The sequence below is a fragment of the Arvicanthis niloticus genome, chromosome 25, assembly GCF_011762505.2.
Source record: "Arvicanthis niloticus isolate mArvNil1 chromosome 25, mArvNil1.pat.X, whole genome shotgun sequence".
NCBI lineage: Eukaryota > Metazoa > Chordata > Mammalia > Rodentia > Muridae > Arvicanthis > Arvicanthis niloticus.
In genome coordinates, this window is record NC_133433.1 from 31,290,932 (window position 1) to 31,314,608 (window position 23,677).

The following is a 23,677-nucleotide window of genomic DNA, read 5'->3' on the forward strand; positions in this document are numbered from 1 at the left end:
GCAGCAGAGTAGTCCCCCTTGCTTGTGTATTCAAGACCTTCAGTGGATACCTGAACAGAGGGCACTTGTACACTGCAGAAACAAGCTCTGGAGTTTAGGTTGCTTCTTCAAAGAGACTAGCACAATTTTTTCTTTTCTTTTTTTTTACTCTTAACAATTTCATAGATAGAAAAATTATTCATAGCATAGTTCTTGGCATACAGGTTTTTTTCCTTTTTGTTTGTTTGGTTTTTGGTTTGTTTCACTAAATCAAAAACTTTTTTCTCCCTCTCTCCCCCTTCCTTCTTCATGTCTTTCCTTCCTTCCTCCCTGTCCCCTTCCTCCTTTCCCCCCTTCCTTCTTTCCTTCCTTTCTCCATTTTTTCTTCCTCCATTCCTTCCTGCCTTCTTTCCTTGTACTTAAAGGAAACATGCTACAGATGTTATTTTGGATATCTGAACTACTAGAATCAGTATTCTCATGCTTTGTGGGGGGCATTCCTGTATAAATACCGGCTATTTATTTAGATATAAGAGCCAGCTTATGCAGATGACCTCATAATGCAGCAACTGAATAGTACAGTGACTTTATACTTTGGATACACTAAGAAGAAGTTGTTTCACATCCTGGGTGGGAGAAAGCAAGGAGATCAATATTTCACTGCACCATAGAGAATAGTACACAGTTATGAAGTGTTTCTGAAATTGTGTATTGTCTAAAAAAAACCATACATTTAAATTCTACTATTATATTTAAAGGTAAAAACTTTCCCTTTGAGATTGGGAAACAAACTATCATGTCCATTCTTCATACTTTTATTCAAGAGTGCAGGTTAATCAGGGAGTGTAGAAAGATAATATCCTCATAAGACATACTAGTTTGTTACCATTTGTTATTTTCTTTTCTTTTTATAAACAGGATTTCACTATGTAATTCAGGCTGGCCTTGAACTCCATATGCATCCAAGCCTAGCCTCAACATACCAACTGCTGCCTCAGTCTCCTGATGATCTATTAGATTCACAGGTGTGTGGGATCATTCATAGCTCAGGGAAATGAGGCATCTAACTCATTATCACGTGCCTGTGCACACATGTGGATGCTTCTGTTATGGGATCTGGACATGGCTAATCCAGAGCGTCAAGACTCTAAGCAGTCACCTTTCCCCTCGCTGGATCTTCAATGCCATTTATATGCAAACATTTCCATATCATTTTACAAGAGAAACTACTAGGATCAATTTACAAGATTTGTGATGTGTAATGAAGACTATATGAAAATTCAGTTTTATTTCTCTATAATGACTTTAGACCATCTCAATGTAAAAGTGAAATAACAATTCCATTCCAAATTATTCAAAACTAATAAAACATTAGAAACACATGAACAGAAATGTTTGTGACCAACCCATACAAAACTAAAACCTGTGGGTGTGAGTCTTAAGATGTATCTGGACATATGGGGAAATACAGACTACTCAATATTCAAACATGAATCTTCTCATTAATAATGTCTATGAATTCAAACTTAATCTCTATAAAATTCTATCATGCTTTTTTTAGTAGTAATTGAGAAGTTGATCTTAAAATTTGTATGGAAACATGAAGGACTTCTTAGAATATCATAAAGTGTATGAAAAATGAAGAACAAACTTGGATGATTCAGATCATCTACTTTCAAATTTTATTATTATGAAGCTACAAAATCAAGGCCATGTGATATTGGCTTAAATACAGATGTATTTTATTGATACTTACAATTCAATAGAATAGAAATAAACCATAAAATTATAATCAGCAAATATTTAACAGTATTTTCCAGGCAATTTTAATTAAGTATAGTTTTGTTTTTTGTTTTGTTTTGTTTTTTTTTTTTGCTTTTCTGATTGTTTGTTTTCTTAACAAATGGTAGCAGTTGTGCATTTTACTAAAAAAAAAAAAAAAATACATAAGGCATCGGTCATACCCCAAACTAAAAATTATTTCAAAATGGATCTATGACAGAACTAAAACTATATCCATTTCCAGAAGGAATTGTTGCAGAGAACTTTGAATCTTAGCATAGGCAAACATTTTTATATACGACATCCAAAGCAAGCAAGATGCATTAAAACCTCACTAATTATAATTTTATTACAATTTAAAATTTTGATATTTAGAAAATATCACAGGAAATAAAAAGCCACGTATTCTGAAAGCAGATTAAAACATTTATCTGGTGTGAGTTCTATCTGGAATAAAAGATTCTATTACTCAATGATAATAAGGCAATCCAATTTTAAAAGCTTGAAAGGACAGAAACTGCAGGATACAGATAGGTCAAAGTTGGTTTTGCTCCCGGGGGAAGAGGTGCTGACTGCTTTTGGACAAATAGACTTTATAAATTAATGGGAGTGTTCTAAAGCTGGAGTACACAGTGTCACTTAATTGTACATATTTATCAAAATTAATCAAATTGTACATTTACCATAAGTAATAATAATAATAATAATAATGATATTATTATTATTATTATTAAAATAATGTTTACTTTGTTTAGTCTAAAATGGCCAGTTTTACCTTCAATTGTGGATACTAACAATACTATACTTGAAATAATAACTAAAAATATAAATATTTTCATAATTTATTGGCATCTTTTTTGGAACAAAATCAAGAAAACTTTCTATAATTTTGGTTTTTCGTTTTAATTTTTTCACCTGCAATATCCATAGTTTCCCTGGGAATTTAAATAAAATCATTTGTTTTTCGTTCTCAAATACATGATTTCTTAATGTCAATGATTTCTTAATGTGAAAACATAATCTGATAATAAAATACACCTTCTGGAAACATCTATAAAGATTTTCCCTCTAGTAACTAGAATTATTTTGAAATTATCACTGGTGAAATTATTTCACTTATTTATACTCATCAATAATTAAATTTCAAAGGAAATAAGATCCTAATTGTAAGCGGTCAGCTAATGCCCTGTGCAGGCTACATTACACATCTTAAAATGTTCAGTATTTTGCAGGAAAAAGAAAACATTCATGAAAAAGACTTCTTTTGTTGGCTAGGCAGGAAATAATCTAACAATTAGGAAGAAATAGCCACAGAAATTCTTGGTTAAAAAAGGCACAAAGTGGGCAAGTATAGCATAAGATAGAAGGGAAAAAATTGATGTACATTTTGATTCCTGTGCTTTCATAGCAGAAAGAAGGATATGAACAGTTTACAAAGTTAACCATCTATTTTTGAGTACTTAACAAGGAGAGGACAAGCTTTGGAGTACCCTGTCTGTGTTTGAGGGTGAAGATATATATATATATATATATATATATATATATATATATATATATATATATATATAGAGAGAGAGAGAGAGAGAGAGAGAGAGAGAGAGAGAGAGAGAGAGAGCGAGCCTATATCACACTATAGGAATTTTGTCAACAGGGGATAAGGTAATCATTCTCCCAGCCTCGCTGACTTGTGGCTGTTCCCTGGCTCCACAGTCTTCTCTGGGTTAAAAGCCCTCGAAGCTTCCTACTGCCCCCTCCCCCATAACTTAAAAACAAACAAAACCACCTGATACATTCCTTTGTTCTTTTTGGGCTTCTCTCCCACTTACTGGGAGAAAGCAACTAATCACAGTCACTCATAACCCAGATTTTGGATCTTCCCGTGAGTGGACCTGGCATGCATAATCTTTCCTTACTTTAGTTAGATTTCTCATATGGATTACGTCAATCACCTACTTTAGATGGATCCCGTCTCTCCCTTGCTTCCTGTTAGTATGAAGGCACTGGTGATATCAATATCTGCATTCTCCACTCAAATTTTCCAGCTATCTCCTCTTAGGTACTGGTGATACACTCATCATCCCCACTCCAGGGGTTCCACTGATCACAACTTACTGTATCAATGAAAAGATTTGTGCATCAGCCTTTTTATGATTCCTCAATGTCATTAAACGCATTAAGACTCATTCCTAAATTCAGCCCGATGTAACTCCTAGGTCAGATCTCAAACCTTTCCTGGGTGTAGTCCAGTGTGTGTCCCTGTTTTCCTGTGGGTTTTAGGGTTAGGTGGTGGTGATCTCTATTAGGTGTGAATCGAATACTTTAGAACCTTAAAATAGCTGTTTGGTAAAACTAATTTCTGCTCTTTGTAAACTCAACCCACTTGCGATCTCATCCGGGTTAAACAGCAGCTGCGGTTGCACAGACTCTCTGTGTTGTCTGTGCCTCTTCGTTACTAGCTGCAGAACTAACCTGTTGGGCGGAGCTGAATCCCCTTCTTTTTTCAAGGTATACATCTGTGCTGTTGAGGATTGAATTCAGGGTAGATTCAGAAAGATAAAGCCCTTAAACAATGCTGCCAGCAAACACCCTCCGCGGATCAACAATAGCTTCTATTTAACCTGCCACTTTATTAACCATAATAAAAAAATAACCATTTTATTAACCATCTTAAACATCAAAGCATAAGACGTCTAGATGAATATTTTTGTCTACAGGAAATGCAGTCTGAGATACAAAGGGACTCAGTCTAGTCCCAGTTCTAAAATGTATTCACTTCATCCTGAAAGCTGGGAAGAGAAACTTTGCTGAAAATCTCACTTTCTGATAATTCAAGAGCACCCCCAGCCTAACCTCTCCGGAGGTGGGCACGGGCAGGACAGCCCTAGGAATTTTGTCTTAGAGCCAATCTCAAGTAGCCTAGACTGAACAAACTTGCCATGCAGTCCAGAATGATCTTGGATTTCAGATCTTTCTACCTCCACCTCCTCAGTACAGGATTACAGCTTGTTGGATTGCTAGTGGAATCACACACTGTTATACCTGTTTTTATGTGATGGAGATGGTACGCAGGACTTCCTGAAGGTTGGGTAAGCCCTTCTTCGCTGACCGAGCTATATCCCCAGTCTAACTTCCGGGCTTCCACCTAGGGGAAGATTGTTTTAAAAGTTCCGGATTAGATTCTCTCCCTACCCCCACCTTTCTCTCTTGTTCACTCCTCCCTTCCTGCCCACTATGAGAGGCTGTTTTTGTTTTTTTGTTTTGTTTTTTTTTTTTTTAATTTTAACAAATTTGCACTCCAATTTGCAATTGCTCTGTGATCCTCCAAAGTGGGGGAGTCTGGGCCAGATGCTCACGCGGTTTTTTTTTTTTTTTTTTTTCCGGAGTTCCGCCTGCTACTTCCTCTACAAGTAACCCAGGCTGGACAACTCTTTTCAGAAGTTCCCTCCTATCCTGCAGGCAGAACCGGGCTTTTTTTTTTTTTTTTTTTTTTTTTTTTTTTTTAAGCTGCAGGGATCTCTCCAGCAGAGCACCGCTGTAGGTTTCAAGCCCTGCTCCTGCTCCAGCTTCCGGTGCCCTGTCCCTAGGTGCCGCCTTGTGGAGAGCTGCTGCGCCAGCGGGCGTCCAGGTGGAGTCAATGAAGCGCAGCTTGAGGAGGATTCTGTGCCCAGAAGAAAGGAAGGAGGTCCAGGGCGTTGTCTATCGTGGCGTGGGAAAAGACATGGACTGCTCCAAGGAATCCTTTAAGGTACTGGGGAATCGGTGGTCTGGAGCATGCTGGGGCATTGTGAAAGGAGGGAAGGCTGGAAAATTCCTCGCGTACAGTTTTCTGATACTTTTGCACTCAAGTTTAGGAAGTACCGAGAATGGAAATGGCAGGAGACAGTATCAGGGCATCCAGCACCTGTAACTGCTACCTGCGTTCCTCTGTTTTTCTTTCTTGTTTGCATAACTCCATCTTGCCAGGGAATGGATTGATGCCAGAGAAGATGTTCCCGCGAAGTACTTTTGATGTTTTACAGAACTGGAATCCAGGGACTGCAGAAAGCCAGGATAAATTCAGAGTGCTTGCAGTTCCTCTTCGACGTTTAAGAAGATTTTTCGTTTAAACTGAAGTGGAACTGCGGCAGCTAAGGATCTGGTGGTCAGATAGCGATCCAACAAGTGTGTTGGGATGCAGAAAAAATTCTATCTAAAAGTGAAAAAACGAGAACTCAGCAGATGCAAATGATGCCTACTAGAGACAAGGAGGCAAGACTAGCAGCTAGCCCAATTGGGAACTCTGCAAGGGGAGACCTAGTGAGGGTCGGAGGTCCACTGTGATGGGGGCTTCTAATTCTCAGTTCTCTGGATGTTCTGACCTATAAGAAAGTCGCACTGCAAATTTGATGCAGTGGCTGCAGCCGCTCTGAAGGGCAGAGGCAGGCTATTGGACGCCTAGAAAATCATTAGCCTTCAGATAGCAAGAAGGAAAGGACTCTCTCTCTCTCTTGAAATTTCTTGAAATTAACTGTGGCTTCTCAATGCCCTCTGCAAATTCTTCTCCACCACGGAACCATGTTAACAGATCCTTATACTTACTTTTTTTTTTAAAGAGGAAAATGAAATGCTTGTGCAAACACAAACTTTCAGAGAGCCTTCTTTAACTTATAAAATTATGACCTTACAGAGCTCTTGCTTTAACTCCACATGAAGTAAATTATTAGAATACTTTTCAGTTCAGTACTTGGAAGTTTACCTGTTTCTTTAATAATCAATTCACAGCATTTCATGACTTATTTAACTACTTATGTACTGATACACACGTAGGCCATTTTTGTTTGTAGGGTTTTCTGTTTTATTTAGCGTAGATGTTTTAATCTATGACTGTAAATGTTCAGTCTGTGTGTCTAGTGTCTACTGGTAGCTTGGTCCCAACAGAGTCAAGACTCAAGAGGTATATATAACTTTAGTTTTGGCAGACATTACCCAACTGGATCTATCTGATACCACTGCGAATGTGAGTCAGAAGCATCCTACCTCACACAAACCCATGTTCCTCCAGATTCAACATCGGTGCCCACCCCACTTAAACATAGCACATTAACCGTGGCTTCTGCTTTAGTAGGAAGAACCATATCATGAGTGAATTTCAGTATTAGGATGCTATAGTTATAATTAATGTGGGACAGAAAGAAATTTTAAGATTTGAAAAAATCCTTATGTAAGTTCAGTTTTCTAGAGATTTGTGGAACACTTTCTGCTATCTAGTCTGAACATTTTCTTGTAGTTTTATTTTAGTATCTTTAGTTTCATTGATTAGGTCAACAAATTAACTCAAGTTAATACTTTTTAAAAGTACTTTGAAATTTAACCATTCTTTGGCAATATATAGTCTTTTATCTTGATTTTCTTTCCTTTCTGACCTTATTATGGTTAGACAAATTTCATTCAAGCAAACTAAAACAGATGGGTCTGTAGTCTCTAATTTAAAGGGCTTAATTGAGAAATAACTTCCCCCAAAATGATCTAGAGCCTGTTGTCTTGAACATAATCACAGAACTCAGAATTCAAGAGCTTAGGGATTACTCAAAACAGAAAACCACTAAACAGACTAAATTTATGTGTTAATCCACCAGAGTGTTAAATATATAAAATAAAAAGAAATAATGAAACCACATTACAGTTCTGGGATGGCATTGATATTAAGATAAGTGTGTTTTCCAGATGTGAAAATATGCAGTCAAGTAAAGCATTTGCCTAAATTGTTTTCAAAGATATAAATAAATAAATACCATTGCAAAACCCAACATAAAAGTATTCTACAAGGCATTTTATTTTATCTAATAATTTCTCTATGTGCATACCAGACCTGTCTTAAGACATTTCCTTAATGCCTGGTGACTCGTCAGGCTCTGGGCAGAGACAGTTTAATACCCTTTATGAGTTCATGTGACATGTTTGCAGGCTGTTCTATCACCATGAAGTCAATAGTATCTTCTACACTTATGAACCTAGTTCTTTCTCTAAAGAGTATAGAGGGTTTATGTCAACTACTTATCTATGAATGGACTTATACATTGCTCTTTTGGGCACTGCTGATGGGCAGTTACTATCTATCCAAAGAATGTCACGGTCAAGTGCTAAGATGCCTCTAAATTGATTTAGGTGAGCGCTTTCTTTGCCAAGGCAGGGTATGAGGGAGAGTTCCTAATTCTTCAAGAAATTCAGTTTAATTATTGAATATGTGTAACTCAGAGAATGACAGGATGCCTCTGTCCTATCCTGTAGTAACTAAGAGAACTTGGAAATGTTTTTTTGGGGGGGGGTTAGAAAGTGGCACATTTTGTCACTGCCAACATAAGGAGGTTTTATTTTAAGTTCCATTCTGTGACGAGAGAAGTCAAAATCAAAGTTGGAAATTTAGAGATTTTAATTTATTGTCCTCTTGTTTAGTGAATTAATCCTAATATGCTAAATTCATCTCTGCTTTATTTGATAGCTTTCTGCACAATAGTGAAAAGGGTTGTAGTTTCCTTTAAAATAACAAATCAGATTTTGAAAGCTATCTTCCATGACAAGGCAAAGAGGACCGGTCATAGTAAAAGGAGAACTCAGACAACTTTCTTGATCTTTGGAGATCTATTTCTGTGGTTTGAGGAAAAATGAAAGTGTATCATGCTGCCTTAGTTCTGTGCAAAGCTATTGCCTTGTAAAGCATTTTGGCTTGGGTCTTTGAGATGAAGTAGTTATTGAGTAAAAGCTTTTTCATTGGTTACTTTATTTATTTACATTTCAAATGTTATCCTCCTCCCCAGTTTACCCTCTGCAGCTCCCCTATCTCAATCCCCTCCTCTTTCTTCTATGAGGATGCTCCCCCACACCCACCCACTCCTGCCTCTGTGCCCTAGCATTCCCCTACACTAGGTTTGATGTCTGCAGATAGGATGGATTCCTAGGTAAGGCAGTCTCTGGATGGCCTTTCTGTCAGTCTCTGTTCTACTCTTTGTCCCTTCATTTCTTTTAGAGAGAAGCAATTCTGAGTTAATATTTTTGAGATAGGTGTGTGGCCCCATCCCTCAACTGAGGACCATGCCTAACTAACTGAGGTGTTCTCTACAGGTTCTCTCTCCCCTTTGCTGGGTATTTCAGCTAATGTCATTCCTGTCCAGTCCTGGGAACTTCTTGCTTTCCTGGGATCTGGGACTTTCTAATGGCTACCCCTAGTTCCCCATCCCTAATGCTAACACCTGTGCTCAATTTCCTGACCCTCTGTACTTCTCTCCCCTCCCATCTCCTCCCACACCTGATCTTGACCCCTTTTCCTTCCCCATCCTCTCTCCCTCCCAGATGCCACTCCTTCTGTACCTCCTGTGATTGTTTTATTCCCCCTTCTAAGTAAGATTTAAAACAATTTAGGCAAATGTTTGTAGTTGACTGTTTGTTTGTAAATCTGGAAGGTACAATGCTAAATAATTTGAATCTTGCCGCTACCTCAAAACTGCCATGGACTTCTGTGAATTCTTTCTGTTTTGTGTATTTAAACTTCTAGGAAACCAAAAGGCACCAAGTAGCCTAGTGCTTATAAAAGTCTGTAGGGGACAGAAGGGTGCCTTATCTGGCAGAGTACTTGCCTAGCATGGATGTCGATCTGGATTTTAATCCCAGCATGGAATAAACTTGAGTGGTTGTCCACACCTGCAATTTTAGCACTAAAGAAGTAGAAATGAGACAATCAGAAGTTCAAGGTCAACCTTAGCCATAAAGCAAGTATGAGGCCCACCCTGTGGATACCTGAGACTGTCTTAAAGGCAAACAAAAATCTCCATGTTCCTCTATGTTCTGTGTGAAAGCCTCTTTCTTCCATTCCTCTATAGAAAAATATTACACATAGGACTATCCTGGAAAGTAAAGCAAGAACATGTGTAGCAGACATTGAACACAGTGCATAGAAGGAAAGAGGAGGAAAGACCCACGGTGTGTCTCAGCGTCTTGTCTTAGAGTCCATTTGGGCTTGAGTACTGTCCTGGGAAGGCCCTGCTTGTGTGAGACACGGCTGCAGTGTGTTGGATTAGACAGGGAAGTGGACAACCCCTAAAGCCATTCCCAGGTGGTGGCTCACGCTCACATTCTCCATACTAGGGAGATAGAAGAAGAAGATAAGAGCTTTGATGCCAGCCTGAGCCATACAGCAAGACTGAGGCAAGCCTGGGCTATCTGACACCCTGTCTTAAAAACACAAACGCAATCAAGTAAACAAGAGCCTAAAAACTCTCACAGCACACATCCACAGCCACAGTGCACATCCCGAGCCCACGCTGCACTGTGGGTGCTAGAGAGTGAGAGGCTGCAGTAGAGGACAATGTGGTCCTGTTGGACAATGGCTTCCAGGAAGCAGCATTGGAGGGCTACAGAAGGCTGGGTGGTAATACCTAGCCAATTACTTCCAAATCCATTAGTGATTCTAGATCTAACTGTGATCAGAAATCTCATCAAACAGTTGGCGAGTAATTAAATACTTCAGTAATTATTGATTTTGAGACTTCTTCATTTCCTGTGTATAAGGCAATTGTGTGCAACTTACAAATAGCTGAGCATGGAGATTGCTTATTGCCAGGATGGATATTAATTGAAAATTATTTAATGAATTTCGTCAGGAATTGCTCATTTTCAAGAGTAGGGCAGCTGTCTTAGATGTTTGAACAAGTCCCGCAGGGGACACTGCATCAAGATGGTCCTAACTTCAGTGTGTAAGGGGAGGTTGGGTGGAGATTGACTGAAGACGGGAAGGGCCAAAAATATTTTAGATCCCTAGACTTCGTCACCCTCACATTCAAAAAACCTTCCCTTCTTACTACTTTTGTCAAGTGCCTATTAACTGTACAAGATGAGGACTTTCAGATAACATTTCTACACCTGCGTGCTTTGATCATTTTTTGTCCTCTTACTTGATGCTTCTTGCTCTACCTGACATAAACACGTCTCACCCAGCAAAACAAAGGCCCCTGGTTTTTAATATATTATTTCTTAGAGCACATTTTGTAACAGTCCTTCACAACTTTTCTCCTTTATTTCCAAGACAGATGTAAGATAATGGTCAGGAATCCAAAACATATATTTAATGTATTTATCAATGCATAGCCGTTAGCCTACTTTGTGTCTATATGTACCATGTTCTTTAAGGAGGGTATTTGCTGTAAGCTCGACCATTATGAATAATAGTAAAGTGTAAGGCTATAAGATGACTAATCTTATATTTTGAAGTTTTACACATGTTTGTTTTAGGTAATGCACTTTACATATTCCTCTAGGTGGACATTGAAGGAGATATGTGCAGATTAGAAAACTTCATCAAGAATCGAAGAAAAGTCAGCAAATATGAGGATGAAAATCTCTGCCCTTTGCATCACGCAGCAGCAGAAGGTCAAGTTGAACTAATGGAATTGATCATCAGTGGTTCTTCCTGTGAAGGTAACCGAGTGTTGCCATGAGGATTCATAACAGCATCATCCTCTTAGATTTGTGACCACCAGGAAATTTGTACCTATGTCATCAAGGGTGCTTGTGGGCAGGCTGAATATGAAGAGTGTGTCTGGGGAGCTGAGCTAAATTTGTGAGTTCTACTTTAGGAGATTAGGTGAAGAACATGACCAGCCACGCCAAAGAGAAACAATGTCAGTGTGAGGGAGTGAGATTTGGTTACTCTGAGTTTGCATATCTTGGACACATGCACAGTCAGACCTGGGAGGAGGGCCTTTGCCTAAGCGGTAGATGAGACTGAGGAAATGAATGGACATAGTTTAGGAGAACAGAGATTTCTAGTAAGAAATAGCTAAGGGGATTGACCGAGAGAGACAGATGGCAGAAGCAGAGTGGAGAGGACAAGAGAGTGGTGGGACACAACCAGGAGAGCAGTCACTGGGGTGATAAGTTAGGTGATCTGTTGCTACAAAGGCATCAAGCAGAAAGGAGGTCACAGGAAAGTCCTGCATTAGAAAGGCCCCATGTTAAAGGAGCTCAGTTATGAAGTGTTCTAGATAAAAGTCGTTTTCAAGTTGTATGCAGTGGCGTGAATCTGCCTAATCGTTTGATGCTGAATAGAATTATTGTCCTGCTTAAACAGAATGGGAGAGGGTTAGGATGTGCATGTATGCATGTGTGTGTGTGTGTGTGTGTGTGTGTGTGTGTGTGTGTGTGTGTGTGTGTTAGGCTGAGAATTAAGAACTTGGATGAATGAGAAGAGCAGTGAAAGGGATTTTTGACAAAGAGGAATCTTGGCTGCCTAAGGCTCCCACTGCTGTTGCTGGCTCCCAAGTGCGACTCACATGCGAGTGGTTATCTTTTTCCTCGGACTTAGTAATATATCACCAGTCCTACCTTATCATAGCTAGTGGGCCATGAAGAATGAAGGGCATTCTATTTTTATGCAGCAATCACAAGGCAAATAGCACCACATGTCATGGGGAGCACATTTTGGGCAATTGCAAGCTTAAGTAAATACAAGTCACATGGTACCTAGTTATGATCCGTTATAATATAATTAATCAGTTTTAATATACAGATTTAAATTATAGTAACAAGAGGATCTGCTTTTATAGATACTATATTAAACATTAACCCAATTTTTAGAGCTATAGGTACTTTCACATGATTTCAAATGGTGTCCATTGAGTAATTCTGACGTTAAAACTTTATTCTATTTCTATAGTCCAAGATAATATACCTGGCTTTATAAGTACTTGACACTGAGTTTTGGAGTGGTTAGCTATTCAAGAGGTATTAAGTACATCCTAAACAACATTTAATGTATATTTTGTTTCTTATTTAGTGCTGAATATAATGGATGATTATGGAAATACCCCACTGCACTGCGCTGCTGAAAAAAATCAAGTTGAAAGTGTGAAGTTTCTTCTCAGCCAAGGAGCAAATCCAAACCTCCGAAACAGAAGCATGATGTCACCCCTTCACATAGCTGTGCAGGGGATGTACAACGAAGTGATCAAGGTGAGCCTGGTGGCCATGGCAACGAGGCTGGCCGTGGAGCAGGGGCTAGAATCCACATCTGATACACTTCCTGTTTCAGAGTGGCTGAATTTCAAGTCCCCTGTTATGGCAAATAAAACATAACAATTATATTTATTTCTCAACAAATGATTGTGGTGATGATGAGGAGGAGGAGGTAGAGGAGTGATAGTCATGAGACAGGATAAAGTGATTGAGATGGTAGCAGTGGTGATGATGATGGTGATGATGATGGTGATGATGTGACACCAATGAGGAATATGATGATGCACTGATGAGGAAGATTGTGATAATGGTTGTCATAGTAATCACAGTTCAGCTCTTCTTGAATTTTAATTTATCAGGTATTTTAAAAAAGAGCTGTGTGTCTTTTTTTAAGTTCCCATTTAAAAAATATAAGTTAAGATAATTAGCATCTTCACTTCATAGCTGAGTGAGAAGAAGCATAGAGAGAACTGAAAAACCTTTCTAACACTGACCTACTCTTTACAGGTCCAGGCTTTGCCATTTAGTTGTCCTAGATTCTGTGACTGAAATGCAAAGGATGACTAGAATCTGAGTGAAGGCAAAACCCATAGTTAGCTAACCCATGGTCAGTTTTGTCAGATGGACAGCCTCTCAAAAGACAGATCAACATCAGACACAGATCATATCAGGGAATTTTATTGTATATTTTGTTTGTTTTTCAAGACTTGAACTTCCTCACCTAGAAGAGTCCCTGGTAAATGCTTAAAGGGTAGGTCTTATCCCACAGCTTTTAAAATACACCACATAGATTCACAGGCACACTGGAAAGTCTATCAGCTTCATCAAAGAGGAATGGCAATTACAGATGAATTACATTCTAGAGCAGTGATTCTCAATCTGTGCTTTCCAACCCTCTTGGAATCAAGTGTTTCTTTCACAGATAGCATATCAGATCTCCTGCATTCCAGATATTACATTATACATCACAACAGTAGCAAAATTACAATTATGAAATAGCAACAAAATAATTGTATAGTTCAGGGTCACCACAACATGGGGAACTGTTTTAAAGGGTCACAGCATTGGTAAGGTTGACAACCACTGTTCTAGAGTGTCATTTTTAAGTTAAGCTTTTTGGAACTTAACAATAGGTTTTCCTGTGGAAATACTACTGGAAATGGTGAACTTTAGCTAATGTGCTAACCCACGCCCGAGCCAATTGTCAATAATCACAAAAGGGAGTTCTAAGTTCCTTTTATCACAAAAATTTATTCTCAGCTGTTGGAATAGTCTGGATTGTAGCAAATGAACATACATGGAGCCCCTTTCATTTTACCCTCTGTGCTTTGGGTTTAAAGTCCACCTTAATTTTTATGGCATGATACTGTCGTTAAGTGTTGATATGCCCTCCTTCCAAGATAAGACAATGTTGTATATATTTATCTAAAAATTGTAGTTATTGATGCTGTCCTGATAAATGGTGGTTATTTGAATGAAATGGAACAATGATTGAGAAGGTGTTAGAAAGCGTCCATGGAAACAGGCTGTTTGCCTTCTTCCTAATACCTTTTTGCACCGTCATTACCATGCACCAGGCCAGGGCTTCTTCCATCTAGGCTGCTGGGTCATTAGTGCTCACAGGGACTGCTCAGTGGTGTCATGCATATCCCCAGGGAGCCCTGATGCTTTCTCTGAAGGCTCTTTTCATCCATAAATGCTCATTAACTTAATTTATTTTGGCTTTAAAAGCATGGTTTGGGAATTTGCAGGCAGGTAGTAGTTGAAAGAACTACAATTAATTGGAAAACTCTTCAGACGAACAATGGAAATAGAAGTTCAGAAATAAAGCCCGTAACTAATTTGTGAGATCAACGTATAATAGAAGCAAAAGCAACAGCAAAAAGCTAGTTGTTCTGAGTGACAACAAAACAAGTAGAAAGAGAGAAAGAAAGAAAGAAAGAAAGAAAGAAAGAAAGAAAGAAAGAAAGGAAGAAAGAAAGAGAAAAGAAGAGAAAAGAAAAGAAAAGAAAAGAAAAGAAAAGAAAAGAAAAGAAAAGAAAAGAAAAGAAAAGAAAAGAAAGCTAGGGCATGAGTGAGTTGAATTGTCTGTGCCTTATGTTCTTTGTTTTACCAACAATAACCATGTTATCAGTGTTCTTAAACACCACGGCTCATGACAACAGAAAGAAGAGGAGGTTTGCTTATAGACAGTAATTCTATCCCAGCCTACCTCTCTAGACCTTTCCCAGTTCAAAAGGCATTTTCACTGTTTGATTTACCAGTTTGTCTCCAAAATGCCCACCATTGTGTGTGGTTATAAAGTTTAAAAAAAATCTCTGTCATCTCTGAATCACCTTAAGATCTTATATACACAATATTTTCTGGGACATTTTCTAATGGCTAGGGTACAACCTTATTTCTTGATGCTCTTTGTCCTTAGGGCTTCAGCTAGCTCAGTTGCCTGAGCCATTCCTTAGATTTTCTGGATTCTTATCAAAGGGTCTTGGAGAGTCCTGTGGGGCTTCTGAATAAACATGTCTGGTCATGACTGATTTGAAGTAGTTACAGGATTCGATTGCTTTCTCTGTGACCACTGCCATTCAGAATTTAACTCAGCCCTCTGAAAGATTATGGTTGTGACAGTACAAATACATGCTGCAGATCTGTGGTCTGCAGGTAGTTCTATGAGATTGGGGAGAATGCTTATAATAGACTCAGTGGGTTCCTTTGCATTTGAATCTGGATTTGAAGAATGGAGCCTGAAGGTGCCTGAAGTCTGTGGAAGGATCTTCTCCTTCTAATTTCTCTTTACCTATAAAGATTTGTCTTGCTTGTCCTTATGCATTGAACTTCAGGTCAAGTTTCTCTTATGAATAGAACTCACTAGCAAGCCTAATTCATCTGCAGGGTACAAGGTTGGAACACTCTGTTGGGAAAGAGTTCTCCTAAGAAGCTATTGATTATTTTGAATAAGTGGAGAAAATCAGGAAACAGCCAGTTGGATAAGCTTTACCAAACAAACAAATAACAATAACAAACCCAATTCAACTGCTAGGGCAGTGGTGCATGTTTATAATCTAGCTGCACAGAGACTAACAAAGAATTGTAAATTCAAGTTTTTCCAGTATTGTTACAATATAAAGGCAATTCTGGGCAATAAGACCCTGAATGCACATTGAGAATAAGTCAACAAATAATGAAGAAGAAATGACTCAGTGGTTGTACATGCCCAGCAAGCATGAGACACTAGGTTCAGTTACCAATACAGAAAAAAAAGACTCATGTTGACATGTATCATAGTATTACCACGAGAAGAAAGCAGTTTACCAGGTGACTTCACCTACTGGCTGAGAAGAAAGTGAGTTCTTTTATTCCAAATCTTAATTACAAATATAAACTCTATTATACAGTATGCAGTAACTATGTTTATATTCATGTTATTATAATTATATATTATACAATGAATACAAGTTAAAGAGGCTGCAAGCAAACTTCAAAATGTTTCTAAAATGTATGTATGTGTGTGTATATATAGAGAGAGATAGAAAAACAGAGACAGACACACAGAGAGAATCTATATTAATAAGACAATGAACCAGGCCAGTGTTAGGAAAAAGCGCTTGCTGAGCTAGAGTTTGTGAAGCTATCGGGTGAAAGGCTGAATCTTAGGCCAGCAAATGACAAGTTCAGATTAGGTCCAGATGGGTAAAAAGATGGACAGCCACAAAGTCAGGCAGGCATCATTAGCTGGGGCCAAGCCATGCTGAGGCTTGAGGGAAGGTTACGAATCATCTGCTTGTCAATCCTTGATGCACACACCAGGTATCAGGTGCTACACTGCTGTGTGGCTATGTCATTCCAGTGTTAAGTGCCCATCATCGTGTGAGGTCCAGGAAAGGGAGCTACATCCTCTACTTGGTCTGGGATGTCTGATAAGTCCTTCTCTAATACAATTTAATGCCCCTGTGTACTCCTCTAGTCTCAATTTATCTTGATAAGATCAGCTTTCTTTTTATTTCCAGGAATAAGTAATCTATCAGTCTGTGATGGATGGGCAGTGCCAAACAGATGGAGTAGTCAATGGGCCCGATCAAGAGCTATAGTTATCCTTTTCTCTCAAAAGGGAGAAAGTACTACTTCTAAAGTTGAGACACTAAAAGCAAGGAGCGGTGTGAAAAATCACTACTTCACCCAATGCGGAGTCGCGTGGGGCATGGGGGAGGGTGGCCTGATGTCAAAACTCACAAAAAGTACATATTGTTAACTTTTATGTGAGACTTTACCCCGGTTGATGGACAGTAGTCTTGGCCAGTAATGAGCTGGTAGTTACATGGTACCAAATTTCATGAGAATGACTAATTGACATTTAATCAGAATACTAATTTCTTCAATTCTAAACCAAGTTTGAGTTAATTTATACCGAAGGCAGGTCTACACAAAGCTTCTCTGCTAAAGAGAATAGGGTTCTCGGTGGCATTCTGCCCAACTGTAGAGATAAAGAAGCCATTTCCCCTTTGTCTCTTCCTCTTGTCATTTTCCCACATCTTTCCCTCTCTCGATCCCTTCCCTCAATCCACATATTACGATGTCTTCACACATTCATTTCTGAAGACCTCAGCTAATATAAATCCTTGAGAGTACTACCCTTTCAGGGAAAGTCTTTACCATTGTGATTCTATCTCCAAATATACAATTCAAATTTGTACTAATTGTTGTCATGAAAATCATTCATTTATTCAATAGCTACTATGCATAAAATTTTATGACATCTTTTATGGAAGAGGAATTGGAAAAGGTGAGTTAGAAATGGTGTTTGGCAACCAAGTCTCCTGGGAGACATGTCACTATCTGAAAATCAGTAGATTCGGTTTTTTACGGATAATCTCTTCATTTTGTGCAGGTCTTGACTGAGCACAAGGCCACTAACATCAATTTAGAAGGAGAGAATGGGAACACAGCTTTGATGTCCACGTGTGCCAAAGACAACAGTGAAGCTTTGCAAATTTTGGTTTGTAAATCACCACATTCTGTTGCTTTCTTTCTGCGAATTAGACACAAATTTTTATTTAAGCACTTCATAGTATCTCCATAGCAAAACGGGGAATACAGAAAATAGGTAGAAAGAACTTACATGGATATACTTCTAGGATTCAATATGGACCCTAGATTGTACACAGGAGACTAAAAATGAACATGAAAGAAGACACGGGAAAAATATAGTCAGGGATTAAAATGAGTCTGGAATTCAGGCTAGAGTATAAAACCAAAATATAACAACCTGTATGACACCAAAACCATTTGATCCTGGAGCTGAAGCGACAGCACAGTGGCTTAAGAGCACTCTCTGTTCTTCCAGAGGACCCAGGTTTGGCTCGCACACTCACATGGTGGATTACACTCATCTGTAATCCCAGGACATCTAATGCCCGATTCTGGTCTCTGCACACACATGGTCAGGCACACACATGGTTCACAGACATGCATGCAGATAAAGCACCCATATACACAAAGTTTTAAAAATACAATTAAGCCATTTGATTCTGAGCTTTCAAGTAGCCAAAGATTAAAAAATAAACATCAACAAAAACACTAAATTTCCATTCCCAAGATCTGTGATGATTTCTCCAAGGGAGAGTTCTGAATTGCCTAGCTGTCCTAAGTCACAGGTCTGAAGCCAGAAAGCAGCCATCTCTCTGGAAAGTCACCCAGGAAGTAGTGAGGTACAGTAGCACTACTGTAATTTCATCAAAAAGCTTTTTTTTTTTTTTTTTTTTTTTTTTAATATTTCTGGATTGCTTGCCTGCTCTTTGGAAATAAAGCCATATGCAAAACTTTTCTGATAGTTATATATGCAAATATGTATTAATGTTTTGCTTTTATGTGAATATTAGGTATTAACAACTTAGAACAATATAACACTTCAGGAAAAGAAGGACTGTCAGGGTATCCCAGTCTCTGAAATGTTAACATGGTGGGTCATAACCCTTAGGCCTTTCCTATAAGTGATGGTATCTAAATTGTTCTAATTTACTACACTTGGTACTTGTGCTACCCACAAGCAGCTATTGTAAACTTGAAAATATCTAAATGACTTAAATAGTCTACTTTTAAAATTAAATATTTCATATGAAATTGAAAAAGGTTATGTTGATTTTGTCGGGAATTGAGGTAGATTTTTTTTTGTATCATGAAATATCTTCATCTTTTAAGATGTAAGGTCCCCATTGTCTTAGCCCAGTTCTGAAGTTATTTCTTGCCTGGACTGCATGTCCCACAGAGCCTTCGGCATGTTTTGCCATACACTCTGGAGGATGGGATAGCCTGCTAGAGACACAGAAAGTCTGGTCCACATTGCTCACTTAATTTGTGTTCCTGATTTCTCTACTTCTTCTCCAGTTAGAAAAAGGAGCTAAGCTGTGTAAATCAAATAAATGGGGAGACTACCCTGTGCACCAGGCAGCATTTTCAGGTGCCAAAAAATGCATGGAATTAATCTTAGCATATGGTGAGTTGATGCTTTCTACATTGTACATGGTCAAGAAACCTTTAAATAACCTTCTTTTGAAAATAATAGAATTTATACATGGACCTTCATGTAATTTTACATGCCCTTTCCCTTAACAAACCCATTTATTTCCATCTTAAATGGTGCATTCTTCTAAAGGTGAAAAAGATGGCTACAGCAGGGAGTCTCACATTAACTTTGTGAATCACAAGAAGGCCAGCCCTCTCCACCTCGCAGTTCAGAGCGGTGACTTGGAGATGATTAAGATGTGCCTGGACAATGGTGCACACATCGACATGATGGAGGCGAGTGTTCAGTCTGTGTAGTCTCTGACATGAGAACTTCCACACATTATTTCTCAAATGTCGTTTATATTCCAGTGGGACTGGAAATGCACATAGCACAAAGGAGTGTTGCTCCCCTGTCCATGTGGAAGAAAATATTCTCTAATTGTATAAATTTCAAAATTCCAGAGCAATATTCCAGTGACAAAGTAGATGCATAGTGAGTATAACCCACTCCAATGCCATGAGCTATAATAAGGCCTAACTGCAAAGATAACAGCGTTCATATCTCCAGCCAGGACACAAAAGCCCAATCATGAATGTCTTGGGTGATAGCTTTAGCCTAAGACGTGTATGTTTTAGCTAAGGCTCCCCTAATTTACTTCTAGTGATATGTATATAAGAATTTTGACTGAGGCTGGATCCTGATTTGATGGGAAGCAAAGACATTTCTCTATAGTGGTCTAGATCAGCCACCATAAAGGTGTTTCCTTTCAGAAGAAATCAGAAATTCCTTATTGGTTATTAATCACATGAAGCTTCTTCCTATTGTTCCCAAATTCTTTGAAATAGAAATGACCTTGCTCATATGAAGTCATTTCATTCAGCTGATTCAGCAATGAAAGAGATTCATACTCCTTGAGCAGAGAAATATATTCAAATGATTGTGATAAAAGTGTATACCAAAAGCACTTGGGTTGCTAGGGAGTGCCCTTGCTAAATAGGTCTTCATACCTCTCAACACTCTTTCTAGAATGCCAAATGCATGGCCCTCCATTTTGCTGCAACCCAGGGAGCCACTGACATCGTGAAGCTCATGATCTCATCCTATACTGGAAGCTGTGATATTGTGAATGCAGTCGATGGCAATCAGGAGACCCTGCTTCACAGGTAAGTAGCTTACATGTCAAGTATACATTGCTGGAAAAAATCAGCCATTATGGTAGTAAAGGCTCTATGGTTAAGTCATTCTCAAATTACCAGAGAGTGAAAGAATTCTTCAAAAGACCTATAGGAAATATTTTTTTGCAATGATTAAAGGATAGCTATTATCATGAAAAGTTATTCACACACAAAACCTATACATGAAAGATAAAGAATCATACACAACTGAAAGCCATAAGACCCCAAAAGTTAATAAATGAAAGGTGTCAGCCGGGCGGTGGTGGCGCACGCCTTTAATCCCAGCACTTGGGAGGCAGAGGCAGGCGGATTTCTGAGTTCGAGGCTAGCCTGGTCTACAGAGTGAGTTCCAGGACAGCCAGGGCTATACAGAGAAACCCTGTCTCGAAAAACCAAAAAAAAAAAAAAAAAAAAAAAAAAAAAAAAAAAAAAAAAAAAAAAAAAAAAAAAAAAGAAAAAAGAAAAAAGAAAAAAGAAAAAAGAAAGGTGTCAAATTTCTAAAAAACATACAAACTGATGGACAGTTACCAAAATGCCAGGTGGAAATCATACCTAATAGGGAAAATCTTGAGTCATACATCAAAGCCACAAGCCAAATGACATCAACAGGACAAATCACAAACCAAGATTCAACAACACAAGCATCTCACTTCACTTGTGAAAATACATAGAAACAAAAGTGTCAAGGTTGGAAAAATGGATCATGTAATTAAAATCCAAGCAAGCTGCCATAGTGATATAACTTTCAGAGAAGTTAGGCTCGAAGTCAAACATGAAAGGGACAAAGGTCAGAAGAGAATTAATCATGATGTTGGGTTTCAGCTAGAATTTGTAATGACCCCGAGGAATCAAAGTAAGATAGTAAATGGAACTTTACAGGACAAAGGTGCCATGGCATATTCTGGGTCAGTTATTCATCCATTGATCCAATACTGGGGTGAGTTAGAACATTCTTTAGAATTCTTTGATTCAGTTAATTTTGACATCCAGTGGCTTCTTGTAACATAGATTTAGAATATTAATATGGCTAAGGAGCAGTTATGTTAGGAAAATAGGGGCCTCCATGCTGTTTCTAGTGAACTTTCTGTGACACTCAAAGGCATGCTCTAAAACTTAGGTATATACAAAATGTCAAGAGCAGTTGAGGGCCCTGAACAGGAACAGTGTGGGATGCAATAGAAACCAGCAAGTCTTAAATCATTAGCATTAACATCTGTACTAACTGACTGATTTAAACTGGTGTTTAAATCAATATTTGTAGCTTTCAGTTATTTTATTTATTAGTATTTCTTGTGACTGGCCAAGAATATCCCTAAAATGACTTTAGTTCTCAGTGCAGTAAGTTCAGATTTCATAAGCACTCAGGAAATCTGATGTTTCCTCAGTGTTTTGCTGCAGAAGAGCCCAAACTATACAACCTCTCAGAGCCTTTCCAGAGGCTATGGATGTATTTAGGCCCACCTTGCCTGGTCCCTGCAGTCACAATTATGCCCACCAGTTCCTTCAACTAGAATAAAGGCAGATGTTGCTCCTCACTTCAGAATGATTTTATGGGAAAGAGCGGGCTCATTAAAACATGAGAAAGTGATTTTGTGTTGTATTTTGGTTTTCCTGATTTTTGAATATATTTGAAAATATTCTACTCAGAATCTGAGTTCTCTAACATAACATTGAGCTATTCTATGTCGTTTCTAAATATAGCATCTTTGGTTTGTATACTTATTTCAATAAAAACTTAATTCTCTCTCTCTCTCTCTCTCTCTCTCTCTCTCTCTCTCTCTCTCTCTCTTTCACAGAGCCTCATTATTTGATCACCATGATCTGGCAGACTACCTAATTTCTGTGGTAATTATTCAACTTACAGACTTACATGTCTAACTTTCTTAAACTAGTACTTACACTACACTTGGAATCATCATATATTATAGTATAGGTTTTTTTTTTTTAATTTTACGTAAACCACAAGTTCTTGGTTAACATATCTGTCTATTGGCTGGAGAGGTAGCTCAGCAGATAAGAGCACTGGCTCCTCTTCCAGCAGGCCTGAGTTCAGTTCCCAGCAACCACATAGTGGCTCCTAACCATCTATGATGAATTATAATGCCCTCTTCTGGCATGCAAGTGTATGTACAGATAGAGTACTTATTGATAAAATGAATGAATAAGTAAATTTTTTTAAAAAAATTTTTCTAGTTAAAATTAATTAGAAATATTTGTGCAAATAGAAATTATTTTATTCTTAGTCTCAGACTCAAAAAATATAATTCAATTTTGCAATTCTATTCTAAACCATGACCATAACATTTTGCTTATTAACTGAAATTTATATATAAAATAACATGAGGTGAAAGTTAAGGGCTTGCTAACAAGGGAGTACAAAGAAATTCTAGGCAGTTGTTTGGCAGCCAAAGCTTCTAGAAAGCTGATCAACACACTTGTAAGAGAGTGCATTTCCTGTGAATGCACAGTAGCAGACTATGATGTTAGAAGAACTGGAGTGTATATATTTTAAGTCCTTATCAATGTGTTTTGTGCCTAGAATTTATGGGTCTACTGCAAAGAAAGCTCTTTTGGGGGCCTACAAAGGAATCCTCTTAGGGTATAGAAAAGTCAACTGATGCTTTATCGGCACTGATGTATCTCTCGGGCAGATGTAGTACAGGCTACCTATGTCTCTTTTATCTTCCAAAATAAGTTTTTTATCCCTACTACCACAGCATCATCTTCCAAACCATGAAAAACAGTGAAGTAAAAAGATAGGTTGAAGATTTACTGCCAATAAAAGCCTGATATCTTTTACATTAGAGAAGCACATGTGACTCGCTTTTGACAGGTGTTTTTCCAAGCCTGTACATGGGTGGCTGTGTGCTGGTGGGTGTATTCGTTCCCACACAATGGCCAATCAGCAGAGCTCCATTCACAGCATTTACCAATCCCTGTGCCATTAGTAGTAGCTACTGAAATATTGACACAAAAGTATACAGAAGAGCTTCACTAGACGCCCTGTGTTTGTGCCGTGTGAGCTTTCTTGTCGGTGGGCTGTTGGGAGACTCATGGCTGACCCTCACCCATTGCCACTATCCTCCCATAAGCTGTTGCTGCTGCCCTCAGAGCAAAGGGAGATGCCTGATTCAAAGCTTATGCTCTTTTTACTAATCTACCCAAAGTAGAGAATTTAAGCCATGAAAAATTTAAAGGTCCTTTGTTTCCTATCACGTAGAATATAGTCTCTTAACACACACACACACACACACACACA

At 38.4% G+C, this 23,677-nt stretch overlaps 1 protein-coding gene across 1 annotated transcript in view; it reads left to right on the forward strand.

Annotated features, from left to right (window-relative positions):
* Positions 1-5,319: 5,319 nt before the first annotated feature.
* Positions 5,320-23,677, forward strand: part of Trpa1 (transient receptor potential cation channel subfamily A member 1) — a 44,886-nt gene continuing 26,528 nt past the window's right edge. Inside the window, exons 1-8 of the mRNA XM_076924324.1 lie at positions 5,320-5,506; positions 11,049-11,208; positions 12,566-12,741; positions 17,627-17,734; positions 19,123-19,231; positions 19,391-19,536; positions 20,270-20,406; positions 22,215-22,263. Coding sequence (XP_076780439.1) covers positions 5,396-5,506; positions 11,049-11,208; positions 12,566-12,741; positions 17,627-17,734; positions 19,123-19,231; positions 19,391-19,536; positions 20,270-20,406; positions 22,215-22,263 — 996 coding nt within the window. The 5' untranslated portion in view covers positions 5,320-5,395. The remainder of the gene's footprint in view (positions 5,507-11,048; positions 11,209-12,565; positions 12,742-17,626; positions 17,735-19,122; positions 19,232-19,390; positions 19,537-20,269; positions 20,407-22,214; positions 22,264-23,677) is intronic.